The sequence below is a fragment of the Dermacentor silvarum genome, chromosome 2, assembly GCF_013339745.2.
Source record: "Dermacentor silvarum isolate Dsil-2018 chromosome 2, BIME_Dsil_1.4, whole genome shotgun sequence".
NCBI lineage: Eukaryota > Metazoa > Arthropoda > Arachnida > Ixodida > Ixodidae > Dermacentor > Dermacentor silvarum.
Genome location: NC_051155.1, coordinates 3,803,598 through 3,827,482, shown reverse-complemented (window position 1 = coordinate 3,827,482; position 23,885 = coordinate 3,803,598). Strand labels below are relative to the sequence as shown.

At 53.7% G+C, this 23,885-nt stretch overlaps 1 protein-coding gene across 1 annotated transcript in view; it reads left to right on the top strand.

Moving 5' to 3' along the window:
- The window catches only part of LOC119441288 (probable ubiquitin carboxyl-terminal hydrolase FAF-X), a 540,581-nt gene that overhangs the window by 65,137 nt on the left and 451,559 nt on the right, over window positions 1-23,885 (top strand). Inside the window, 1 exon segment of the mRNA XM_049661116.1 lies at window positions 3,913-4,280. Coding sequence (XP_049517073.1) covers window positions 3,913-4,280 — 368 coding nt within the window.

Sequence of the window (23,885 nt, the reverse complement as noted above, 5' to 3'; positions counted from 1 at the left end):
CTGGAGACCGTGTGGTGACTATCGCGCACTCAACAACTCAGCTGGGCGTTTTGATGGATGGGCGAATGCGTAAACTGAAGCCCCACCATACTTACTACCACTGTTTAGAAGGAGCTTTAGCGTAAACTTGAGCGGCCTGCATGGTGCAGCCACCTGGTGGTGGAGAGCTTAAACCAGTCAGAGACACAGCTAATGTTGCTGTAACCAAGTGTCAAACCTTTTAAACATTCAATATGACAACGGGTTTACGATTATGCTGCTGCCAAAAATTTACACCACCAGCAAAGTAGAGTACACTTGGTTACTGCTGTATTAGCTCTGTGTCTGGTTAAGCTCCATGCCACCAGGATGATGACCATGCAGGCCATTCTCGTCGCGTCCACTCATCCAGTAAAACACGTAGTCTGCTTGTGTTTGCATTTACCCAAATAACGGACATGCCTAACTCTATTGTGGTAGAGAGTAGATATCCTCTGTTGTGAAGTGACAGCCACAAACAAATACATGCTTGCACCGATTAGATATCGACAACCTGATGCACTGCAGCCAAAAAACAGTTAAAGCTTCTGACTAAAAAAAATAGAAATCAATCAAATATGTACCCAGTTTTTTTATCATGTGTGGGTCTCACACGTGCTCTTGGGACAAAGGAAAGACAACACAGTAGTGCAAACAGTCAAAAGGGCATTTATTGCACCTTTCATACACTAATGCATGCTAGCTGAATTACTACCCAAATAACATTCACATGGGCGCGCGACAAATCAAGGAAGTCCGACTCACTGCGACGGGATAGCGAGCGAATATGTTCGACCCATGCTATGACACCATCGCCTAATCGTTCACGTGTACGGTCACGCGAACGGTGGCACATTCGAACGATTCGTGTTGTGGAGATGGGTTTGCACAAGGCTTACCCTACGAGCGACGGTCAGGAAAGAGCACGACGCTCCTCCGCTCCGCAACGCACAAAGGCGCTACGGCAGGGTTCGTCGACTCTCCGACACGGCGCAGAGAAGGCTCTGGAGTCAGATCGTCAACAAACACGGCTTTATTTACCCAAGATACAGCACAGTGCGACAGTCACGGCGCTTACAGGCCAAGGCTCACCGCAAGACCGATCGAGTACACGCGCCCGCTGCGCTAGGGCTAACCAGGTAGCGGTCCGCCAAGTGCGAGAATGAGGAGTCGCGAGAACAAAGGCCTGAAGTAACCATCTCATTGCGGGCCTGTGAGCATCTGCCGCGGCGAGGGAGTGCTCAGCGGACGAGAGCTCGGTTGGAGAGGGTGCCTGGGGGCCGCCGCACGGGAGGCCAGTCAGGGCGCGTCCCAGTGACGTGTTTTTGCGGGGCAAGTCCAATTCTGGTGGCGGAGAAGCACTGTTTGTGCGGGAAAATAGGTCCAGCGCGCTCGCCATGTCCGCCATGTTGCCGTTACTGCGGTGGTTCCCGGAGATCGAGCTGGGGGACGAGGCACGGGAAATCACCTCGATCCCCACAGTGTTTGTCCATACCGGTGTCCTGCTCCTAGCCACGCGAGACAGTCTCGCGAAATGTGGACCGGCGCACGCACGGGACGTCTGCATTGCTCATCGACCCCAACCCGAAAAAGGAAGCTCGTATTCAACCTTTTGCTCCTAAGTCACCCCGCCGTTCGGTGGCGTTAACATCACGACACTCGCGCCATCTCTCGCAATGCGCTGCAACCACCACGACCGCCGCCGGCGCTTAGCCACGCGGAGAAGCCGGATTACAGGAGACGCGAGCTATACGGGGAAAACAACTTCAAGGGACCCATGAGAGTCACGCATCGCCACACATGCAAGATTTATCATACCTCAAATTGTGACAGTAAGAAAAAGGAAAAAGGCAGAACCTGCATACTTTACCGTCACAAAATGGAACTTTATTTACCTAATGTCCATCGTCATCACTCTCAGACAGCCCTTTATCATCGTTTATGAAGAACCACAACGTCTCATTTTCCATACGGTCTAAGCACATTTGATGTGCAGCATTTATCGATGGAGTGAAACATGGTTGTCCTAACGTTAAGAGACAGGAAGAGAGGGGTGTGGATCAGAGTGCAAACAGGGATAGGCGATATTCTAACTGACATTAACAGAAAAAAAATGGAGCTGGGCAGGCCACGTAATGTGTAGGATGGAAAACCGGTGGACTATTAGAGTTGCAGAATGGATACCAAAAGAAGCGCAGTAGAGGACGGCAGAAAACTAAGTGGGGTGCAAGGAAAGTTGCAGGTGCAAGTTGGAATAATCTAGCGCCTGCCAGGTGTAATTGGAGAGATTGCAGGGAGAGGCCTTCATCCTGCAGTGGACATAAATATAGGCTGATGATGATGAAGATTTATCAAAGAACTCTGCAACAATCGGAAACGGCATGGTGGCCCACGCCTAGACTAATCAATTTGCTAGTTTGTCCTGCGACAAATGCAATTCTCTGGAACACCAAGAACATGTGATGTAAATCGTTGCTGCTAGCTTATCACTTGAATGTGCTTTCATAGTCAAACTGAAAAGTGACGTGTCGTCATCGTCACAATGTGTGTGAACTCGTTTTGTCGCGATCCATGGTCATCATCTTGTGATGGCAATGGTTACGACACTGGCTAGGCTGGCTCTGACGGTAGGCTTTTGTGAATACCGTAAATGTGGTTTTGGTTTCCTATCGGATTGCTCTACCCAAGCAATTTTTGGACGAATTTTCTTGGGGGAAAAGGTGCATGTTAGAATTAGGTAAATACTGAAAGCTATTATTTCACTTGAAAATTTTTCTGGTAGAGGCCGAAAATAGGTGTTTTTGATGGGAGGTGAGGCATGTTCGATGCATTCCTTAAGCACCGCCAAGACGGATGTTGGGTGCGTGTGTGATGAACAAGCCAAGCTCAAATAATTTGGCGAAGGCTTTGTTTTTAGGATCAAAATCCCATAGAAATGCACTGGTGCGGGCCGGGACCACTTCTGAAACACTTCTGATTTGACACGTGCTGCAAGTTTGAATAATGTGTGTACTTTATTAGAATGAGCTGGAAGGGCAGACGGCAGCATATTTTCTTACAGTGTCAGCATGCCGTCACATAGCTGGTTCATTTCTTTCATTGTTTTTCATGTGGCTGGATTAGTTCTTTATAAGTAATCTGGACATAAAATGGTTCTCATATCCGACGCTCCTGTACAGCATCCTTCCATGTAGAGAGTTCTCGCATTCATTAAACAAAACACTCACTGAAGAATTGACAATACTGAAGGCATTCTACAACTCTTGGCATTTCACCATTCTGAAGATGCAAGAAATGTTCTGAACCTAAATTTTAAATCGAGAGAAATTATTTCCGCCTTGAGGGATTAATAACTCTACGCGTCGCGAGCTGTCACACACTGCTGTCTTGCTCACACGGACAGTGTGGGGGATGTCAATGTTCACAGCGACCTATACTCTCGATATTGGGTGTACGTATGTGCTGAGCCACGGGTACGCTGCGCTGAATCACAAGAAAAACGGGTCACTTGTTTGGGTCGCATGTTGGCCGGTGTTAGTGCTTATGAAAGACAATCATTGCGAAGCGAACAAGACTGCCTGGCATACGCAAAGGCAGCAGCGATTTCCGTGCCGCCTCTACACTGCCGGTGAGTGATAGGTTGCTAGACTAGACGGCAAGATCCCTGCTGTGTTGTCCCCTGCCAAGAAGTACCGGCGCAACATCTCCCATTCACATGCGAAGTCAACGTCAGCCCTTTGGTCCCGACAAGATGTTACATTGTCGTCACATGATGCAAACTTTTCTCCCGTGACAATGAAACAGTCTTTTGCACCTTTGTCAAGGCTGGCATCTTTGATCGCCTGCTTTGCTGTTGGGTGATGCAGCCTTCCAAGCCCAACGTGCTCTGTGCAGGGTTGGGTGGTGGACCTGATCAACCGCTTTGGCAACCTGGGGGGCTTCACCATCCTGCTGGAACGGTTCCGCTCGGGACCCCCACTGTCCGTGGCTGTCATAGCTGCACTCATCCGGCCGTTTGGGCTGTGCCACAGCCTGCTGACAGTACCCACAGTGGAGCGGTACCTGATGCCCATCGTGTCACTGGTGCCCGCCTTCCTGGAGCGCCTGTCGGACGAGGAGCTCAAGCGCGAAGCCAAGAACGAGAGCAAGAATGATGCCCTGGCGGCCATTGTACGTGCCTTGCGCTCTCTTGCCGCCATGGTGCCCCACCAGGAAGAGACTGTGCGCGCGCTCGAGATGTTCCGCCTGCGCATGATCCTCAGGTATGAGCTGCCGGTTGAATTTATTCGAGCCACACAGAATGCAATTTGAGGGATTGCTTCCAGATGTTGCACGGTAATAAGAACATTGTTGTAGAGAGGCAAATGAGTAACATGGAGCAGAAGGTTTGCATACAGTCTTACTTACAGTCTAGAAAAGCCAAGACGACAGAAGCAAGACATGAACAATACTCGGCTGATGGTCGTCTTCCTCTGCTTCATGGAACTGATTTGAAACATAGCATCTCCTTGTGGGGCAGAGCACTGTCTCACAATAATATACCCACGCACCACGGCGCCACCGCAGACCACAGCGTCTACACCTTCGCATAGCATAGCGAAAGCTTTACTCAATGTGTCCTCCCAACCGCAGCTACCTTTGTCTCATTGGCGCTGTAGAATAGGGGTTCAACATATCTCACTCGTAACTAACTACGGTGCAAATTATAGTTTTTTTTGAAGCGTAAAACAAATTTTTGTTCTAAGCTAGAAGGGCATGCATTCTCACTTTTATTGGTCAGACATGTGATTTTCTGTTTTGCTTCGTTAGCGAGAGTGACATTTCAAGGGCTAGGTAGCAGGCAGCAGCAGCGCATATCAAAGTGGGCAAAGTAGGCTAAGAATGCTGATCGCATGAGAATATTAATTGTGTACTCAGCTGCTGAAATAAAATGTGCTAATGAGTGAGGGCCTTCCTTGCAACCCTGCACAATTACAGTCGAACTTGGATATATCGAATCTGAAGGGCTTCACAAAAAAGTTCAATATATAGATAATTCGATATATAAAGTAATAGGCTCTGTGGCAAATGGCGGCTTCGGTCAGTTTTCGCTACACATGCAATATATCTTGTCCGTCTAGTGTAGGCTGTCTGGGTAAGTTTGAGAGGTCCCAAACCGCAGGTGTGGTATGCTTCTGCGGTGTAAACAACATAGCAGGTGCACGTAAGTGCAGTTTCAGTGACGCTACCTTCATGTGTGCTGGCATCTGCTGCGCTGCTGCTTTGCACCTGCACCTTTGCACCTGCACCTTTGCACCTGCACCTTTGCACCTGCACCTTTTCACCAAGCTGGCACTGTCGGCAGGATGAGTGCAGAAAAATTATGAACCAGCCCTGCACCTTTGCTGCACATTTTAAAATGAACTGCAGGGTTTAGAGGGTGCAACGCCTCGTATTTACCGCATCTGCATTTACCATCATCAGCCGCCCAGCTTGTTCTTCGTCGTAGCGCGAGCTCGACTGGAATAAACGGTTCCTTATAGGTGGTGGAAGGTGCTTTTCGTTCTGGAAGACCTCTCACCCTTCTCACTGGAGCTCCGCTTGGGTCGCCGCATACCACTTACTGCCATGTCTGCTCAAGACAATCTGAGCACGTCCACTACTACCACCCCAGCACAGCCTTCGCAATCTGTCGTGGCTATCCACAACCGCCACCATGACCCACCAGTCTTCGCTAGTCTGCGGGGAGATGACGTTGAGGAATGGCTCCAGAACTACAACCTGGCAAGCGACTTTAATAAGTGGGATAACTCACAGAAGTTGCACAATGTCCCCTTCTACCTCACTGATGTCGCGGAAGCCTGGTTTTGAAACCATCAGCCTGATCTCCCCAACTGGGAAACGTTCACGCAGCAACTTCGTCAGATCTTCGGCGCTTCCACTGTTTGCACTGAGGCTGCGAAGAAGAAGTACAGTGAGCGCGTCCAGCTCCCCGGGGAACTGTACAAATCATACAATGAGAATGTGCTAGCTTTGTGCAAACATGTCAACGCCATCATGTCCCAGACCGACCACATAGGGCATATTATTAAAGGCATAAACACCGTCGCCTTTAGTGCACTCCCTACGCAAAATCCTACCACCATCCAAGATATAATAGCTGTTTGCCAGCACCTAGGGGAACTTCAATCTCTATGGCTTGTGGGAATCCTCGGGTCGCGTCAACGTCGAACGTCGCGTCAAGTGCATGCGTGCCAGGGAGAGTTGGGAGAGGGGAAACTTTCCTTCCACGGGCAGCGCGCAGGAATCGCAAGCGCTATCAGCGCCATCGGGTGGGTCACGTGAGATCCTGCTGATATCGCCCGGGTCTCTTTGGTCCCCAGCAAGCGGCGATGGCGGAAGTCTCCGCCGCCGCTCCCGTATTCCCGCACATGGTTAGTCAACCGCGTTTTGCCACGGCAAACGCCGCGGCCCCCCCCCCCGTATTCCCCAGTTGGTAAGTCGGAAGCCCTTCTTTACCTAGTGTATTATTCTCTTCGAGGGAACCCTCAGCGATGTCAACTATAGCTAGCTGGCCTGCTCGAAGTATTAGTTGCAGTCGTAATAAATGCTTTCCGAGTGTACACGTGGTTGTCGTCTATTGTTTCCTCGAGCTTGTATTGGACTGCGGTTGATGTGCAGGCATGCGCCTACCGCGGGGCTCGGGGTGTCGAGGCAGACGGCCGTCGGCGATCCCCACCATATCCCGACATTTGGCGTTCCCAACGTGGGGCAAGCTCTTGGAAAACGGTACGACGATCGGTTCGGTGCGAAGAAGGCTTTGTCCGGACCATCGTTAGGCCTCACCCAAAGGCGTGATTGCTAGCTAGGTTGGGCGTGTGCTTTCTTCTTGAGTGCGAGTTAACGCTGCGCCAATGTCGCCGAACTCGTGTAGACGCTGAGATTTGCAGCGAGTTTTCTCCTAAGAGTACGCCCGAAGCGAGTGAGTGCAGCAGTCAGCGCGGGGGTCGATTTTCCCTGTACATATGTAAATAGCCTCCTTTCTGTATCTTTGGCTCTGGGAGCTGGGCGCTGGAAACGCTGGCTAGGACGTCAGCGGGGCGCAGTGCCAGGAGTCTGCTCGGAAGCTGCGTGTTGAGCAGCGAGCGGGGACCACTTAGCTAGGCCTGCATCCCCTCGCGGCGGCTCATTGGAACCCTTTATGGGTCTTTTGTGGCATTGGTATCCGTCATGGACGTGATTAGGCCTAAGGCTCTGCGGAGCTGCCGGTCGCATGTTCGAAGACGACCATGCCATGACATTTAGCGGGTGCAACCAGATTCGCTAGTTGTACTATACTCGCCCGAGTGGAGAAACCTCGTTCGAAATAGAATGCTTATTTTGTTCAGATGAATTCAATATTTTGCGGGCGGAATAACCGAAATCTCGGGGGACCAGAGAGCGCTTTGTTCATACGAGCATTGCACACTTTCGCGCTGTATCGGACCGGAAAAATTCGTTCGAAGCGAATAACTTCATTCAAACGAACTGGATTGTTTTTCTTTCTCGTTGCCGCATAAAGCTATGCGGTAGACGGGTGGTTCAGCATCGTGTCAGACGGCCGACGCTACGGCGGCCTCTACTGCCCTAATTGTAAGTGTTTGTGGAGTGCATTTGAGCGACTTTGCAGAACGAGTGAAGCCGCCTGGACTTGTTATTGCTGCCATCGTCCACGTCCCTGTCTGCTGTCTTGGCCTCAAATTGCAGCGGAGGCACCTCCCTGTTCGCGGCCCGATGCAGTAACTCATGGCAGCCACAATGAGGGAGGCCCACCATCATACACTCCCACGAGGATGCGTCGGTGCGAGGTTCATCGAGCCGGCGCGCGCGCCGCTTCGCGAAAGCCCTGACCCGCTGTTCCTGGGTGGACATTGCGGCGCGCATCTTGAGGGCAAGCCATCTTCAGCCCCCGTCATCATCAACCACTGTGACGGCTGCCACATGTGGGCGGCCGCCACACAGGACTGTGCTGTGTATCAACGTGGATTTGGACATTTCCTGCCGGTGTTTACCATCGCATCTGCCCGGATACTTTGTCAATGCCGTCGTTCCAGCAATTTCTCCGCCGTAGGGCAATATGGGTGGAGGGATGTGGGAATCCTTGGGTCCCATAACCGCTGCACGCGCAGCGAACGTCGCGTCAAGCGCATGCGTGCCAGGGAGAGTTGGGAGAGGGGAAACTTTCCTTCCGCGGGCAGCGCGCGGGAATCGCAAGCGCTATCAGCGCCACCGGGTGGCTCACGTGAGATCCCGCTGATATCGCCCGGGTCTCTTTGGTCCCCAGCAAACGGCGATAGCGGAAGTCTCCGCCGCCGCTCCCGTATTCCCGCATGTGGTTAGTCAACCGCGTTTTGCCACGGCAAACGCCGCGGCCCCCCCCCCCCCCGTATTCCCCAGTTGGTAAGTCGGAAGCCCTTCTTTACCTAGTGTATTATTCTCTTCGAGGGAACCCTCAGCGATGTCACCTATAGCTAGCTGGCCTGCTTGAAGTATTAGTTGCAGTCGTAATAAATGCTTTCCGAGTGTACACGTGGTTGTCGTCTATTGTTTCCTCGAGCTTGTACCGGACCGCAGTTGATGCGCAGGCATGCGCCAACCGCGGGACGCGGTGTGTCGAGGCAGAGGGCCGTCGGCGATCCCCACCAACCTGACAGGCTATACACGGATAACACAGACCTCCGTCTGCCTTTGGGAGGAACTTCACGGTGGACCTGATGGACCTCTGAGGATCTCTGAGGGTGCTCTGCCTGTGCGACAGGACCTGGCGTCGCCCCTTCTCCGACCGGCTTACACGAGATAATCAAGCAAGAGATCGCCTCTACGTCACGTCTAACGTGCTCCGACAGTCCCTGCGCTTGACAGGTGCCAACATATGCCGACGTTGCGGCTCTCCCTCCGGTTACCGCGGATCCTCTACCAACGGACCACTACAGTAGCCGGCGGATTTTTCGTACTCCAAAAATTCGGACTTGTTTCTAGAGAAGATTTCTAGAGAAGAAAATGTATGGGTCAATTCCAGTGACATTCGAGATGGCGACGTTCTCATTCTTCCCTACGGTCATACGCTATCTAGAGGAATTCTTATTATTCCTGGCCTTGTTCGCTTCTCTCATGGCTCTGCATTCCTCACCGCGTTCAACATAACTACCGAACCTCCACTACCACCCCTTGGATCAAGTGTCACTTGCGCAATTGATACACAGCCTAATGCAGTTGTTGCCATTTCACCTGTGTGACCAGAGTCAACGTCCTCGCCACTCACTGCCTGCTTCACACCGCTGTCGGCAACCATAAGCCCTGATCGGACTGCTGCCCAGAGTCGCGCTCTGCTCGCACTATTAGAAAAACACCGTTCCTTGTTCGACGTCAATTCGCCAGCCCTCTGTATGATGGCAGCCGCGACTCATCACATACACACTGACGGCTCCCGCATTGTTCACCGGCGGCCATATCGCGTGTCTCATAAGTAGTGCGAAATCATAGAGGAAAATGTATCGGACATGCTTCGACGGAATATCGTACGACCTTCCTCGAACCTCTGGTCCTCTCCAGTTGTTCTAGTGCAGAAGAAATACGGTTCAGTGCGTTTTTGTGTCGATTACCGTGCCCTGAACAAAATCACGCGCAAGGATGTTTACCCTTTGCCACGGATCGACGACGCACTAGATTCTTTACAGGGTGCCGAATATTTTTCTAGTCTTGATCTTAGATCCGGCTACTGGCAAATACTGGTGTCAGAGTCTGACAAGGAGAAAACCGCTTTTGCCACGCCAGATTAGCTATGCGAGTTTAGTGTGATGCCCTTTGGGCTCTGCAATGCTCCTGCCACCTTCGAACATATGATATATAATGCCCTGCGTGGTTTAAAATGGAAGACCTGTCTTTGCTATCTCGACGACATCGTAGTGTTTTCAACCACGTTCCCAGAACACCTGTAGCGTATTGAACAAGTGCTAACCTGCCTCACAAACACTGGCCTACAGCTCAACACGAAAAAATGTACTTTCTCAGCGAAGTCTATAAAAGTTATGGGGCACTTAGTCAGCAAAGAAGGCATTCGACCAGACCCTGAGAAACTATCCGCCGTCCTTGAGTTTTCTCGTCCCCTGTGCCAAAAAGACCTGCGCAGTTTTCTCGGACTGGCTTCGTATTTACGGTGCTTCATACGCAACTTTGCTGCGCTTGCGTCGCCGCTCCATCAACTCCTCTCAAATAACATGCCCTTCATTTGGTCCACCGAATGTGAAAGTGCCTTTTTGACACTCCAGCAGGGCCTGACGTCCGACCCAGTACTTGTGCCACTTCGACCAAAGTGCAGCTACTATCATCCACACTGACACCAGCAGTCATGGCCTCGGTGCTGTTCTCCTGCAACGTGACACCACCTTGCGCAAACGAGTCGTTGCTTACGCCTGTCGGGCACTGACTGCTGCCGAGAAAAATTATACCATCACCGAACAAGAGTGCCTTGTTGTAACAAGAGTGCAAAAGTCTCGGCCATACCTCTACGGCCGCCACGTTACAGTCGTCACCGACCATAAAGCACTGTGCTGGCTATGGTCGCTAAAGAACCTCCCTGGTCGCCTTGGTCACTGGGTGATCCGTATTACGATTTCGACGTTACCTACCGGTCTGGAAAGAGTCACCCAGACGCAGATCATTATCTCGTTGCCCTTTGCAGAGCAATAATGACTCAGCATCGCCTAATCGTACTGATGTACAGCCCGAGACCACTTCATCACCCTTGTCCATCTCAACGCTCGACTGTTTGAAACCTAATCACTAGTCTGTCCTTGTTTCCCACCAATGTGGTGCCGATTCATACTGCCAAACTATTCTTGATCGCATGGAAGGTTCTGATTCACCTCTGAATGCCCCACTCCGTCGACAACTTAAACAATTCAAGCTTCATGATGGGGCTTTGCATCGCTATATTTATCACGTCATGGCAACAAATAGATACCCATCATACTACGTTCTCATACCATGCTTGAAGCCTTTCATGATGATCCGACGGCAGGTCATCTCGGATACCACAAGGCATACGACAGAATACGCAGTCGGTGCTCTTGGCCTGGCCTCTCTTCTGCCGTAGCCAGGTACGTCGCATCATGCGTTCTTTGTCAACGCCGCAAACGACCTACGACTTCTCCTTCTGTTTTTTTGCAACCTCTTCCTTGACCCGCTTCACCCTTCGAGGTCATCGGAATAGACTTGTATGATCCTCTTCCCAAGACCTCCAATGGCAGTCGCTGGATTGTTATGGCCGTAGACCATCTGACACCCTATGCTGAGAAAGCCTGTATACAATCTGGGAGTGCTGCTGAAGTCGCCAATTTCTTTCTACGCCAGATCCTCTTATGTCACTGAGTTCCGCGCGTTCTCCTCAACGACCGCGGCAAAGCCTTCCTGTCTCTTCTTATCGAAGTTCTGCAAGCCTCTAACGCTGTTCACAAGACCACTTCGAGTTACCACCCGCAGACTAACACCTTTACAGAGCGTTTTCATTGTACTCTATTGGATATGATTGCAATGTACATCAGCTTCGACCACCCCAACTGGGATGCAATCGTGACATTTGCTTACAATACGGCTGTGCAACACACCACCGTTTTTTCTCCATTTTTGTCTCGCCTCGAAGCCTGCCGTCATCGAGCCCGCATTAACACCGACATCGCTCAGGATGTTCGGAAGCATCGCTACGACTCGACTCACCGGGTTGTCACTTTTCCCCCTGGTGACGAAGTTCTTCTATGGACTCCTGTGCCCCGCAGGGGCGTCTGCGCAAGTAGGCGTTTGGTGTGTTGCGACACCACGGACCCGAGCACATGGGGGTTGGACCCTCCCGCGTCTAACCGTGCGCGGCTTAGCCGTGTCCGGGGAAAAGGGGATCCTGGAGGTTGAGCCGAAGCCTCGTGTTTGGACCTTTATGCCCCCCTGGCGGACGCAACACACCTCTTTGGCCTCGGCTTCACGTAGACGGCACCCCCGGACTGACCCACCCGGGGGGAATCGGTAGTTGCCCTTTCCTGTCCTTCTCTCCCAATCTTCGTCTTTCTCTTTCACTTTCAATCTTTCCTGTCCTCTCTTTATTTTCCTTTTACTTCCGATTTCATGGGCAGCAAGGGTTAACCTTGTGCATTATATCCAGCCTTGGGTATAGGTATTTGGTTATAGTGGGGATGCACCGTTGGCGTGCACAGAACTGAATAGTTTGTCCTGTGTCGTCCCCTAGTTGGGCTCCATGGTGGGTGGCGGCCATCCCTGCCGAATATAGGAATCTCTTAATGGAATCCAATTTCCCCCCACTACCTGATCGCTCCCTTAAGAGGGGGCGCACCGATGAAAGCTTCAATTTTTTCATGCAGCCGAAAGAAACATTCCCAAAGTACCACGTAATCCACAGTCAGCATGAAACCAAGACAGTCCGCACAATATCTCCTTTTGTTGTGTCAAAATCTTTGACAGAATCGCTCGGCCCAGGCTACAAAGTAACTAAGATGGGAAGCGGCGACCTTCTTCTTGAAGTTCGAGACAAGACCCAGTACAGCAAATTAACAAAACTCATTGCTTTTGGAGACATTCCTGTATCAGTGGGCCCACACAGATCATTGAACACTGTCCGCGGTGTCATCTCTGAAGATGACCTAATTGACCTTAGTGAGAGCGAGCTACTCGAGGGGTGGCAAGATCAGAATGTAGTAAAAGTACAACGAATAACCATCAGGCGCGATGACAAGCAAATCCCGACGAAACGCATAATCATTACCTTTGGAACAAGTAACCTACCAGACTCAATAGAAACTGGATACTGCAAACTCCGTGTACGGCCATACATCCCGAATCCGCGCCGATGCTTCAAGTGTCAGCGGTTCGGGCATGGGTCGCAAACCTGCCGAGGGCGCACCACCTGTGCAAAATGTGCATTCAATGAGCACCTATCTGACTCCTGCACTTTCACCACCCGCTGTGCTAACTGTGACGGAGATCACCCCGCGTATTCCCGTTCATGTCCGTCTTGGAAAAAAGAGAAGCAAATCATTGAACTCAAAATCAAATTTAATCTGTCGTTCCAAGAAGCACGCAAGCGTTTCTCTATGCATAACCAGTCTAGTCCGTCCTACACCGATGTGGCGCGCCGGGGGGCAGCGCCACGTCATTCGGCGGCCGCTCAAGTCACACGGAGTGGGACGGCAGCCACACCATCAGCCCCCCCGGCTGGAGCAGCCGGCGCTGTTCCGCCCCCTGCTAAGGAGGGCCAGCAGACCCGCGGGCCTGCCGGACCCAGGGCCACTGCCCGTGCAGATAGGCCCGAAACCCCCGCAAACGTGCCCGCTGAGCGGGCACTATCCACCGCCTCAGATGAGGTGATGGATACAAGAAAAACACTGGCGTCTCAGACGCTCAAAGAACGGCGCAGCTCCCTCGAGCGCGCCGGGAAGGAAGGGAAAACCCCCATCACGGGGCCTGGAAAGGCCTCGTGAGCTAGCTTAATTTACCTCTCAGACACACAGCACAAAAGACATATAAAATGGATACACAGATACTGCAGTGGAATGTTAGAGGTTTACTCCACAATCTTGATGACATTCAGGAACTCCTTCACAAGTTTAATCCAAGGGTGCTGTGTGTCCAAGAAACCCATCTTAATTCTTCTCATGCGAACTTTCTCCGGCAGTATGCCATTTACCGAAAAGACCGCAACGACGCCCTTGCCTCGTCGGGCGGTGTGGCCATAGCAGTAAATAAAGGTGTTGCTTGCCGGCAAATACAGCTTAAAACGCCTCTGGAGGCAGTTGCTGTCCGTGCAGTACTCTTTAACAAGATGGTAACAATTGCTTCACTATACATCCCCCCGAACTACCACCTATCAAAAGCAGAATTTCACAGCTTCATCTACGAACTGCCCGAACCTTATGTTGTCGTTGGAGATTTTAATGCACACAACACCCTTTGGGGAGATTGTCGCTGTGATGCTAGAGGGCGCTTAGTAGAAAACTTCCTCCTCTCTACAGATGCATGCCTACTAAATAAGAAAGAGCCTACATTTTACAGCGTGGCAAACAAAACATATTCATCTATCGATTTAAGCATCGCATCTAGTACACTCGTGCCATACCTAGAGTGGAACGTGATTAAAAATCCATATGGAAGTGACCATTTTCCTATCGTCCTAAAATTAACAAAAGCTGATGAGTGCTCTCCACGCGTCCCCCATAGGAAAGTCGAGTCAGCTCCAGTCCTAGTCACAAAGGTGTCGGCGGACGAGAGGAAAGCATGAACGTACCGTGCGCTGGTCCCGGAGAGAAGTCCACGCTTCGCCGCTAGCGACCGACAACCGGCCGCGTCGTGACGTCAACGCTCCGCCCCCACCGCCAACCGCCGCGTGCGCAGCGCCACCGCGGGAACCGGTTAGGCGGTGCGGGCGGAGAAGGAGGCCAGTGGGGAACGATGGCGAGGGATGGCAGAGCAGGCGGAGCGCGCGCGATCATGCCGGCGCAACCCTCAATCCCCACATCCTCCTCTCCTTAAATGCCCCCCTACCAGCCTGGCGAAACAGCTAGTAGGGGCTTATGCATCAAAGACAATTGAGTCTTTCATGCACAAGCTAAATGCTAACCTCAGCCCAGCAAGTACTCTTAAAACACCGCGTTCCGACATATAAAACAAAACACTTTCATGCACTATAAAAATAATAATTATATACAAGGATCGTGGGAAAATAAAAAATTAAACTGCTACGCTCTATAATGCAAAAAAAAAATTGCCGCGAGAAGGGGGAGAAATATTAACAAAATAGTCGGCCGCTGGCGCGGGACAGTGTCCAAGGTGCGAAGGGGAAACGGCGCGTAAAGTTCTGTGGCTAGGGGCGGTGGCCGAAGACGTAGGAGTCTCGAGGGCAGCCTTGATTGCAGGAACGGGCTCACCGTTGGTAGATCGGAGTTGTTGTTTTCGTGGTGGTGGCGGTCCCGAACTCCAGCCGGATGGGGCAGGACACTGCCGGGTCAGCTGGCCACGCCGCCGGAGCCAAGATGAAAGGGGCAGCCACAACCGTGGCGGCAAGGCGTTTGCACAGAGGCGGCGACCGCAGAGAGCCGGGCTCTCGGTCTGTCGTCAGAGGGTCAGTGACCCCGTCCACCTTCAGTGTCCACGAAGATCCGATGCTGCAGTTGGTGCGACTTCTGGTTGCTTCGAAGAGCAACAGGCACCACGCACGCGCACACACACACGCACGCACACACACTCCTTGCGGTTTTCTCCAAGCTGCGCAACACTCCCTAACACCGCTATGCTCATCGCCGTACACAACGCGCCGCGCCATAGAAGGCGCAAAGCGTCCTTCGTCCCCCTCACACCGACGAGTCAATGGGATGATAAGTGGTTCTTGAGGAAAGGGAAAGGTTGACGCTATCTTCTGCAGCCCTTGAGGGAGCACGGCTCAGCGCCAAGTCAATGGGACCATTGTCCACCACCGCGCCTGACGACCGCGCAAATCAACAACCCCCCTCTCGGCAAAGTGAAATAAAAAAAAAGGAAAAAGAAAAGAACAAGAAAAACGAAAATCTTCACCGTCTACGTACAAGAAAAAAAAACAAGTAATTAATTAAACTATAGGGCTGTACACGCGAAAATTAAACACACTTTCAAAAAAAACAAAAACAAATACACTCAGCGTACGTACTTTAAAAAATGGGTAAAAATGCACACTGTTAAAACACTACCCAAACACACTTGCCATACGCTGGGCTGGGACTAGCTTCTTTTCGTGCACTGGCCGCAAAGAAGCTAGCCCACTGAGGCTACGCATTTTACTGAGGGCCTTCGGTTGCGGAAAAGTCCGTCGTCCGGCGCGAGATCACACAGGTGACCGCTTCCTCAGATTGTACCGGTGCGTGGTCCGAATGCGGTCCGTTGCTCCGGGTGTGCCCCGTTGCTTGCGCGCAATGCCACTGGGCACTGGCGCAAGCTCGTCGGACCGTGACGCAAAGGCCTTCAGGTCGGCGATATGGGCACGGCTGAGTTTTCCCGAAGAGGGATCCTTCAGCAAGTACGCGAGTGGAGACCAAGCTTTCTCTACTCGGTACGGACCAAGCCACTTAGGGGCGAGCGAGGCTGAGAACCCCTTGGTCGCATCGCTAAGAGCGTGGTTGCGCTTCAGGACAAGATCACCTACCTTAAATGAAAGATGGCGATGCTTCCGGTCGTATTGAGCCTTCTGCTGGGCCCTGGCCGACGCCAAACTCTGCCTTGCTCTACAGAGAGCCCGACAAAGCCTGTCCCGAAGTGCTGAAGCGTAAGCAGAACAGTCTGCCGGCGCTTCCTCGTCCCCGAGCTGGCATTGCATGACACTGGTCACCGGATTAGCCAACTCCCTTCCAAAATTGAGGAAGGCGGGAGAGAAACCAGTTGAGCGATTCTCGGAGGTTCGGACTGCGAACACGAGCTCACTCAAGTGGTCTGCCCAATCCTTTTGACGTTCGGCAAAGGCCGCTAACATTGGTTTAAGAGTTCTGTTGAGTCTCTCCGTCAAATTGGACTGGGGATGGTAGGGCGAAGTGGTGCAGTGATTAATTCCCAGGGAACGGCACGTAGCACCAAACACCCGAGCGGTGAAATAGGACGCGTTGTTCGCAATCAGTCTTTTCGGAAAGCCGAACCGACAAAACACTTCCTGTAGCCTTTCCAGCACCGCTCGCGCTGTCACTTTACGAAGCGGAAACAGTTCCACCCATTTAGAAAAATGATCAACGACTACCATCAGGTGTGTGAACCCCTGCTTACTCCTGGGGAAAGGCCCCATAAGATCGCAGGTGGTCACTTGCCACGGACGCTCACTGTCGATTGGTTTCATCAGCCCGGGCGGCTTGCCACCCCTTGATTTCACCATTTGACAGACATGGCAGGAACGGCAATAGCGAAAAATGTCACGCTTTATGCCAGGCCAGGTCACAGTTTGGCTTAGTTTCGCAAAAACTTTAGAGCCACTCAAATGACCGGCCAAGGGTTCGTCATGAGAACATCGCAACAGTGCGCTTCTCAGACTTTTGGGGATAACCACCTTAAACGGGTCCACAGCGTCATCATCGGTGGCTATGTATTTCAGCAGGAGCCCATCATGATCCAGCAAATATAAATCCGCGGGGGACTCAGCGACACACGCTGTTTCCGGCCCCCCTGCGCCCGCCGCACTACCAGCAGCGTCTCGGCGCTCCGTCTCCCTGAGACCGTCGCTCACTCCGCGACAAAACGGATCAATTTGCTGGGCCTTCAGTAGCTCTTGCCTGCTGAAAGCGATTCCAATTCTCCCAAAGGGGAGGTTGGTCTCGTCCTCACTCAGGACTGCAGCCATCGGCGTCATGGGTTCGCTTTCGAGAAGCTCCCCCGCACGCACGCTTTCCGGCGCGCTGCTTGCCTGGAGCGCGGAGAAACAGGTTTGCCCGCTTGCGGACTCGCCTCTCTCTCCGCTCGTTTCGCCCCCGACGCTAGCTGGCGCTAAGGCACCGGCAGCGGCTGTTGCACCTGGAGAAAAGCTCTGGGTGGACAATGGGGCACGAGATAGCGCGTCAGCTACCACGTTAGTGCTCCCCTTTCTATACTGCACAGAAAAGTCATAATGCTGTATCAGGAGAGCCCAGCGCGCCAGCCGGCCCGCAGGCTCACGGAGCCGCATCAGCCAGCTTAGCGCACTGTGGTCCGTTTGCACTACGAATTTCATACCATCAAGGTAGACATCGAATTTACGTAGTGCAAACACGATAGCGAGGCACTCCTTCTCCGTCACGGAATAATTCCTCTCAGCCGGTATCAAGGAGCGGCTGGCAAAGGCCAGCGGCTACAACACGCCATCGTATTCCTGTAGGAGGACTGCTCCTAAACCCAGATCGCTCGCGTCGGTCTGGACAACGAGCGGTCTGGTCAGGTCGGGGAGTCTGAGCTGCGCTGTCTCCGCAATGGCACTAGACAGTTGGTGAAAAGCCTGCTGCTGCTCAGGTCCCCATTGCCACTCGGCCGACTTACCCAAGAGCTTGCTCAAGGGCGCCTGCACTCGGGCACAGGACGGGATGAACGACCGGTAAAAGTTGGCCATTCCCAAAAAGCGGCGAAGGCCACGTACGTCCTTGGGCGCGGGGAAATCGAGGATTGCCCGAAGTTTCTCCCGGTCCGGCTCAATGGAGCCTTCGCCCAGCGTAAACCCCAGTAACTGAACTCGGGTTTGCGCTAGTTGGGCTTTCGCAGGATTCAAAGTCATCCCGGCGGCCCGCACCCTCTCGAGCACATCGGCAACATGGGCCAAGTGTTCTTCGAAGGTTCGTGAGTAAATCACGATGTCGTCGAGGTAGCACATGCAGTATGACCACTTTGCTTCCCCGAGGACGCGGTCCATCAGTCTCTGAAAGGTCGCAGGACCGTTGCATAGACCAAAGGGCATACGAGTAAACTCAAACAACCCTCTGTGGGACGTGAACGCGGTCTTGGACCGGTCACGCGCATCCATCCGGACCTGTAGGTACCCTTTCGAGGCATCCAACGTAGTGAAGTACCTCGCACTGCCCAGGGTTCCTACAATGGAGCTAATCGTAGGAAGCGGATAGGCATCCTTACGAGTCACTCCGTTCAGACGGCGGTAGTCTACGCACAGGCGATGACTGCCATCTTTCTTAGGCACCAACACAATTGGAGACGCCCAGGCGCTGTACGAGCGGCGGATAATGTCGGCCGATAGCATCTCGTCCAGCAAACCATCAATCACCTGCCTCTTGGCAAGACTGACGGGCCTGGGGTTACACTTCAAAGGAAGCGCGTCACCAGTTTCGATCGCGTGGCTCGCCAAATCGGTACAGCCCGGTTGATCGGTTAAAAAGGTCTGCGTTGTCGCGTAACAGTGCCGACAAACGAGCCTTCTGTGCATCATCCAAATGAGCCGCACAGGCGGACAGAGGATGTGGTGCCTCTTCGTGCCGTGTCGCTCTATCCCACTGGGGATTGTGAGTCGACAAGCGCATAGCGCAGGGGCTTGCCCCCGAATTCTGCGCGCGACACGGTTCGTGCCGTGCCTCTCGATCCCAAAGGGGACCATGAGCGGGCGAGCGCGAAGCTCGGGGGCTTGCCCCCGAACTCGGCGCGCGACACGATTCCGACGCCCCATCTGCACAGGCAAGATCGGACGCCGGCGGGCTGATGAACGGCTTTAGCGACGTGAACTGACCGTCGCGATAGCCGCCATTCGCAATGTCCACAACGATCCCAGTTTTAAGGAGAAAGTCCCGGCCGAGAATCACAGGAACACTGAGCCCTGGGAGATGAACGAAACGCGTGCGTCTCATTCGCTCTCCCCACCTGACAGTCAGCCTTGCGGCGCCAGCCGAATGGGCCACGCCTTTCGCAAGATTGAATGTCGTTCGGCAGTCCCGCAAGCGCACTGCGTGCTTTTGCAAGTGGGACAAAACCTGTTCGCCGAACAACGAAGCGCTTGCGCCCGTGTCCAGCAGCGCCGAAAATTCGCGGCCGGCAATGGTCACCGGAATAAACGGCGCGTGCGCACCAGCAACACAACCTGCTCGGTACGCCGAGGGAACAAACAAAGGTTCGGTCACTCGTGCCTTCACGAGCGACCTGCTATCCCGTTTCCCGACCTCACAGGAGACCGGGGCGCGGTGCAATCCCTTGCAATGTGCCCTCGTTGTTGGCAGCGAAAACAGCGTACTCCGTCGCGGTATCTTTCCCGAGGCGGAGCAGCCTCAGCTCCCTGCCGGGGTCGGCTCGCCGCTTGATAACGAGCGTTTCCCTCCGCGATGCGCTGGGTCGAAAAGCGTCCCTGCGCATGCGTTTCGGTCGGTGGCTCAGCACAGGCTGCCCGTCTCTCGTGCGTGTAGGGGTCGAGAGCGCGCGCGCTCAGCTCCCAAACACACCCGCTTGCAGCCGCAAAGGCAGCTTGGCCGGGTTGCCGTTGGGGAAAGGGCTCAGGCTCTCTCCACGCGCAGCTCGGCTCAAGGGCCTCGCTGGCGGGCGGCGGTGGGCGATAGGCGCGCGCGGCGATAATGTCGCCTTGAATGCGCTTTGCCTCGGCGGCTAATTCCTCCAGATTTCGGAAGCGGCCGCCGCGCAGGTACGCCGAAAAGGTCGGATGCGCCTGCCTGATCACCCGTTCGACGCGTTCCTCGTTCGAGGCATTGGGCTCGGCGACTAAGAAAAGGTCTTGCATCGCCCGTACGTACTCCTGAAGCGACTCATCAGGAGCCTGTGTACGTAGCCCAAGCTCTCGCCGCATCCGACTCTCGTAGTCAGCGGGTAGGAATTCACGCAGGAATGCCGCGCGGAACTCCTCGAGGGTTGTTGCACGGTGTCCGGAAAGCCTGTACCACCTAGCCGCCGAGTCAGTGAGTGCAACAGGGACGACGCGTCCGAGTACATCCTGATCGTTCAAACCCAGAGCTCTCTGGTAGCGTGCGAGGGAGTAACAGTAGTCCCTGGCACTGAGCAGGTCACCGTATCCGCTGTAGGTCGGGACTGCCAACCGTACAGCGGGGTGAGCGCATTTTGGAACAGCCGACAGCGTTTTAACTGCCCCAGAGAGCGCCTGGATCATTTCGGCGGCGTTATGCAACAGCGTCTGTGCGCCTGCTCCAAAGGGAGCCGTTGGCGCGTTAGCAGCGCGATCGAGCAAGGATGAACTGACGTCCAGCTCGATGAGTGGCGCGGTTTCCACAGGGATACCGGCCGGCGCGCCGCCGTCCCCAGAGCAAAAAGGGCTCCTAGCGGGGTGCGCTTTCGTGGTCGTGATCGCCTTTCATGGTCGCCTCCTAGCGGGGTGAGCGGAATTCGTGGTCGCCGTGATTGAAGGTTCCCCACAGGGGGCCGCGGCATACCACTGGTTTTGGCTGTTCAATTGAGAAGCAGCCAGTGTCGATACAACAGGTGTGTGCTCAATCGGTGTGCCACTGGGCGCCACCGAGTGTACTCCAAAGGGAGACGTATGAGCGGAATTCGTGGTCGCCGTGATTGAAGGTTCCCCACAGGGGGCCGCGGCATACCACTGGTTTTGGCTGTTCAATTGAGAAGCAGCCAGTGTCGATACAACAGGTGTGTGCTCGATCGGTGTGCCACTGGGCGCCACCGAGTGTACTCCAAAGGGAGACGTATGAGCGGAATTCGTGGTCGCCGTGATTGAAGGTTCCCCACAGGGGGCCGCGGCATACCACTGGTTTTGGCTGTTCAATTGAGAAGCAGCCAGTGTCGATACAACAGGTGTGTGCTCAATCGGTGTGCCACTGGGCGCCACCGAGTGTACTCCAAAGGGAGACGTATGAGCGGAATTCGTGGTCGCCGTGATTGAAGGTTCCCCACAGGGGGCCGCGGCATACCACTGGTTTTGGCTGTTCAATTGAGAAGCAGCCAGTGTCGATACAACAGGTGTGTGCTCGATCGGTGTGCCACTGGGCGCCACCGAGTGTACTCCAAAGGGAGACGTATGAGCGGAATTCGTGGTCGCCGTGATTGAAGGTTCCCCACAGGGGGCCGCGGCATACCACTGGTTTTGGCTGTTCAATTGAGAAGCAGCCAGTGTCGATACAACAGGTGTGTGCTCGATCGGTGTGCCACTGGGCGCCACCGAGTGTACTCCAAAGGGAGACGTATGAGCGGAATTCGTGGTCGCCGTGATTGAAGGTTCCCCACAGGGGGCCGCGGCATACCACTGGTTTTGGCTGTTCAATTGAGAAGCAGCCAGTGTCGATACAACAGGTGTGTGCTCGATCGGTGTGCCACTGGGCGCCACCGAGTGTACTCCAAAGGGAGACGTATGAGCGGAATTCGTGGTCGCCGTGATTGAAGGTTCCCCACAGGGGGCCGCGGCATACCACTGGTTTTGGCTGTTCAATTGAGAAGCAGCCAACGGGCAAAAGTCGGAGAGGGCTAAGGCCCCGTTTCCGCGCTGCGCTCTGTTTACTCCCGAAGGAGTCAATGATCGGGAGCGCTGCGACATCGCACTGCTTGGCATTCCAAAGGGAGCCGTGGCAGACGAATGTGCCCGTGTGCACTGTTCGGAGAGGGCTCTGGCCCCGTTTTCAAACAACGCTACTGCTCCAAAGGGAGCTGGTACGTAGCGCCTCACGTTGCCGTCCCCACAGGGGGTCGTTACAAGCGAGGGTGCAGGAGTGCGCTGCTCAAGGGGGGCCCTGGCCCCGTTCTCGAGCAACGCGGCGTCTGCTAGCACTAACAAAGGACAAAGGTCACTACGCCTAGCAGACATAACGCGGCGAGTCCAATTCGCTAAGGCGTATTGACTCGGCTAAGCACAGACAAAGGCTTAATGAGCCTTTGAATCCGCGTTGGGCGCCAGTGTGGGTTCTTGTTGTCTCACAGGAGACCAACCACCGCGGGTTCGAGCTTAGCGAGCCACAGGGCCGCGTCAGCTGTCGCCTCCAGCACCGCTCGCGCGCGAGCTCAGAGGCCGCAAGGGGCTACCGAGCGACGCACGCAAAAACACAGTAAAGCCCTGAGTTGACGGAAACCGTTTACTGAAACCGTCGGCACCAGCACTGCACAAACGCCCGCACGGAGGGGAGCCAAAGGGGTCCCGCACCAGGGCGAAAATACAATAACAGGCGCCTATAGCACGTCACGGCGAGAGCACAGGCTCAAGCTGGGACACGCCGCTATGCTATCCCGGCGGCTATGCTACTTGCTCTTGCGATAACCAATGGGTCAACTCGGTAGAGCACGGGCAATATCGTTCGGCTTAGGCTTTCGGCAAGTGCGGCTCGGCGGGGTACGACCTCGCGCGAGCACTAATGGCACCGCTCGTCGGCTTAGCGTCGGGAAAGGATCAGCACAAAGTACGCGCTCCCCGCACGGGCAAAGGCACCGTGCTCGCGCGAGCTCCAGTCCTAGTCACAAAGGTGTCGGCGGACGAGAGGAAAGCATGAACGTACCGTGCGCTGGTCCCGGAGAGAAGTCCACGCTTCGCCGCTAGCGACCGACAACCGGCCGCGTCGTGACGTCAACGCTCCGCCCCCACCGCCAACCGCCGCGTGCGCAGCGCCACCGCGGGAACCGGTTAGGCGGCGCGGGCGGAGAAGGAGACCAGTGGGGAACGATGGCGAGGGATGGCAGAGCAGGCGGAGCGCGCGCGATCATGCCGGCGCAACCCTCAATCCCCACAGCGGTATGAAGAACTCACGCGCATAAACTGGGAAGACATCTCTACGCTTCCTATAGATGATGCAGTGGCATATCTGACGGCATTTGTTGTTGATACGGCGTCAATATGTATCCCCGAAACAAATGGTTCACCTTCCAAACGACGTGTTCCCTGGTGGAACGATGAATGTAGGAAGCGCGAAAGAAACAAAATAAGGCTTGGAATCACCTCCGCGACTCTCGGACTACAGAGAATCTTATCAGCTTCAAGAAAATAAAGTCTGAAGGAAGAAGAACACGCCGCCGTGCCAAAAGGGAAAGCTGGCAAAGATACATATCTAGTATAAATTCTTATACAGACGAAAGAAAAGCTTGGAACAGGGTAAACAAGATAAAAGGCCGTGAAACTCATCCTCTACCATTAGTGAATACACAAGGAGAAACTCTTGAGGCCCAAGCTGATTCTCTAGGGGAACATTTTGAGTACATTTCCAGTTCATCCCATTATTCAGACACATTCCTGAGACACAAGCGACAAGCAGAGCGACTGCCTCTGGATCGGAAAGGAGACAGAAATGAACCTTACAACCGTCCATTTAACATGGCAGAATTTCAGGCTGCACTAAATTGTTGTAATAAATCGGCCCCTGGAAACGATCGAATAGTTTACGAGATGATAAAACACTTACACCCCGAAGCACACAAAACAC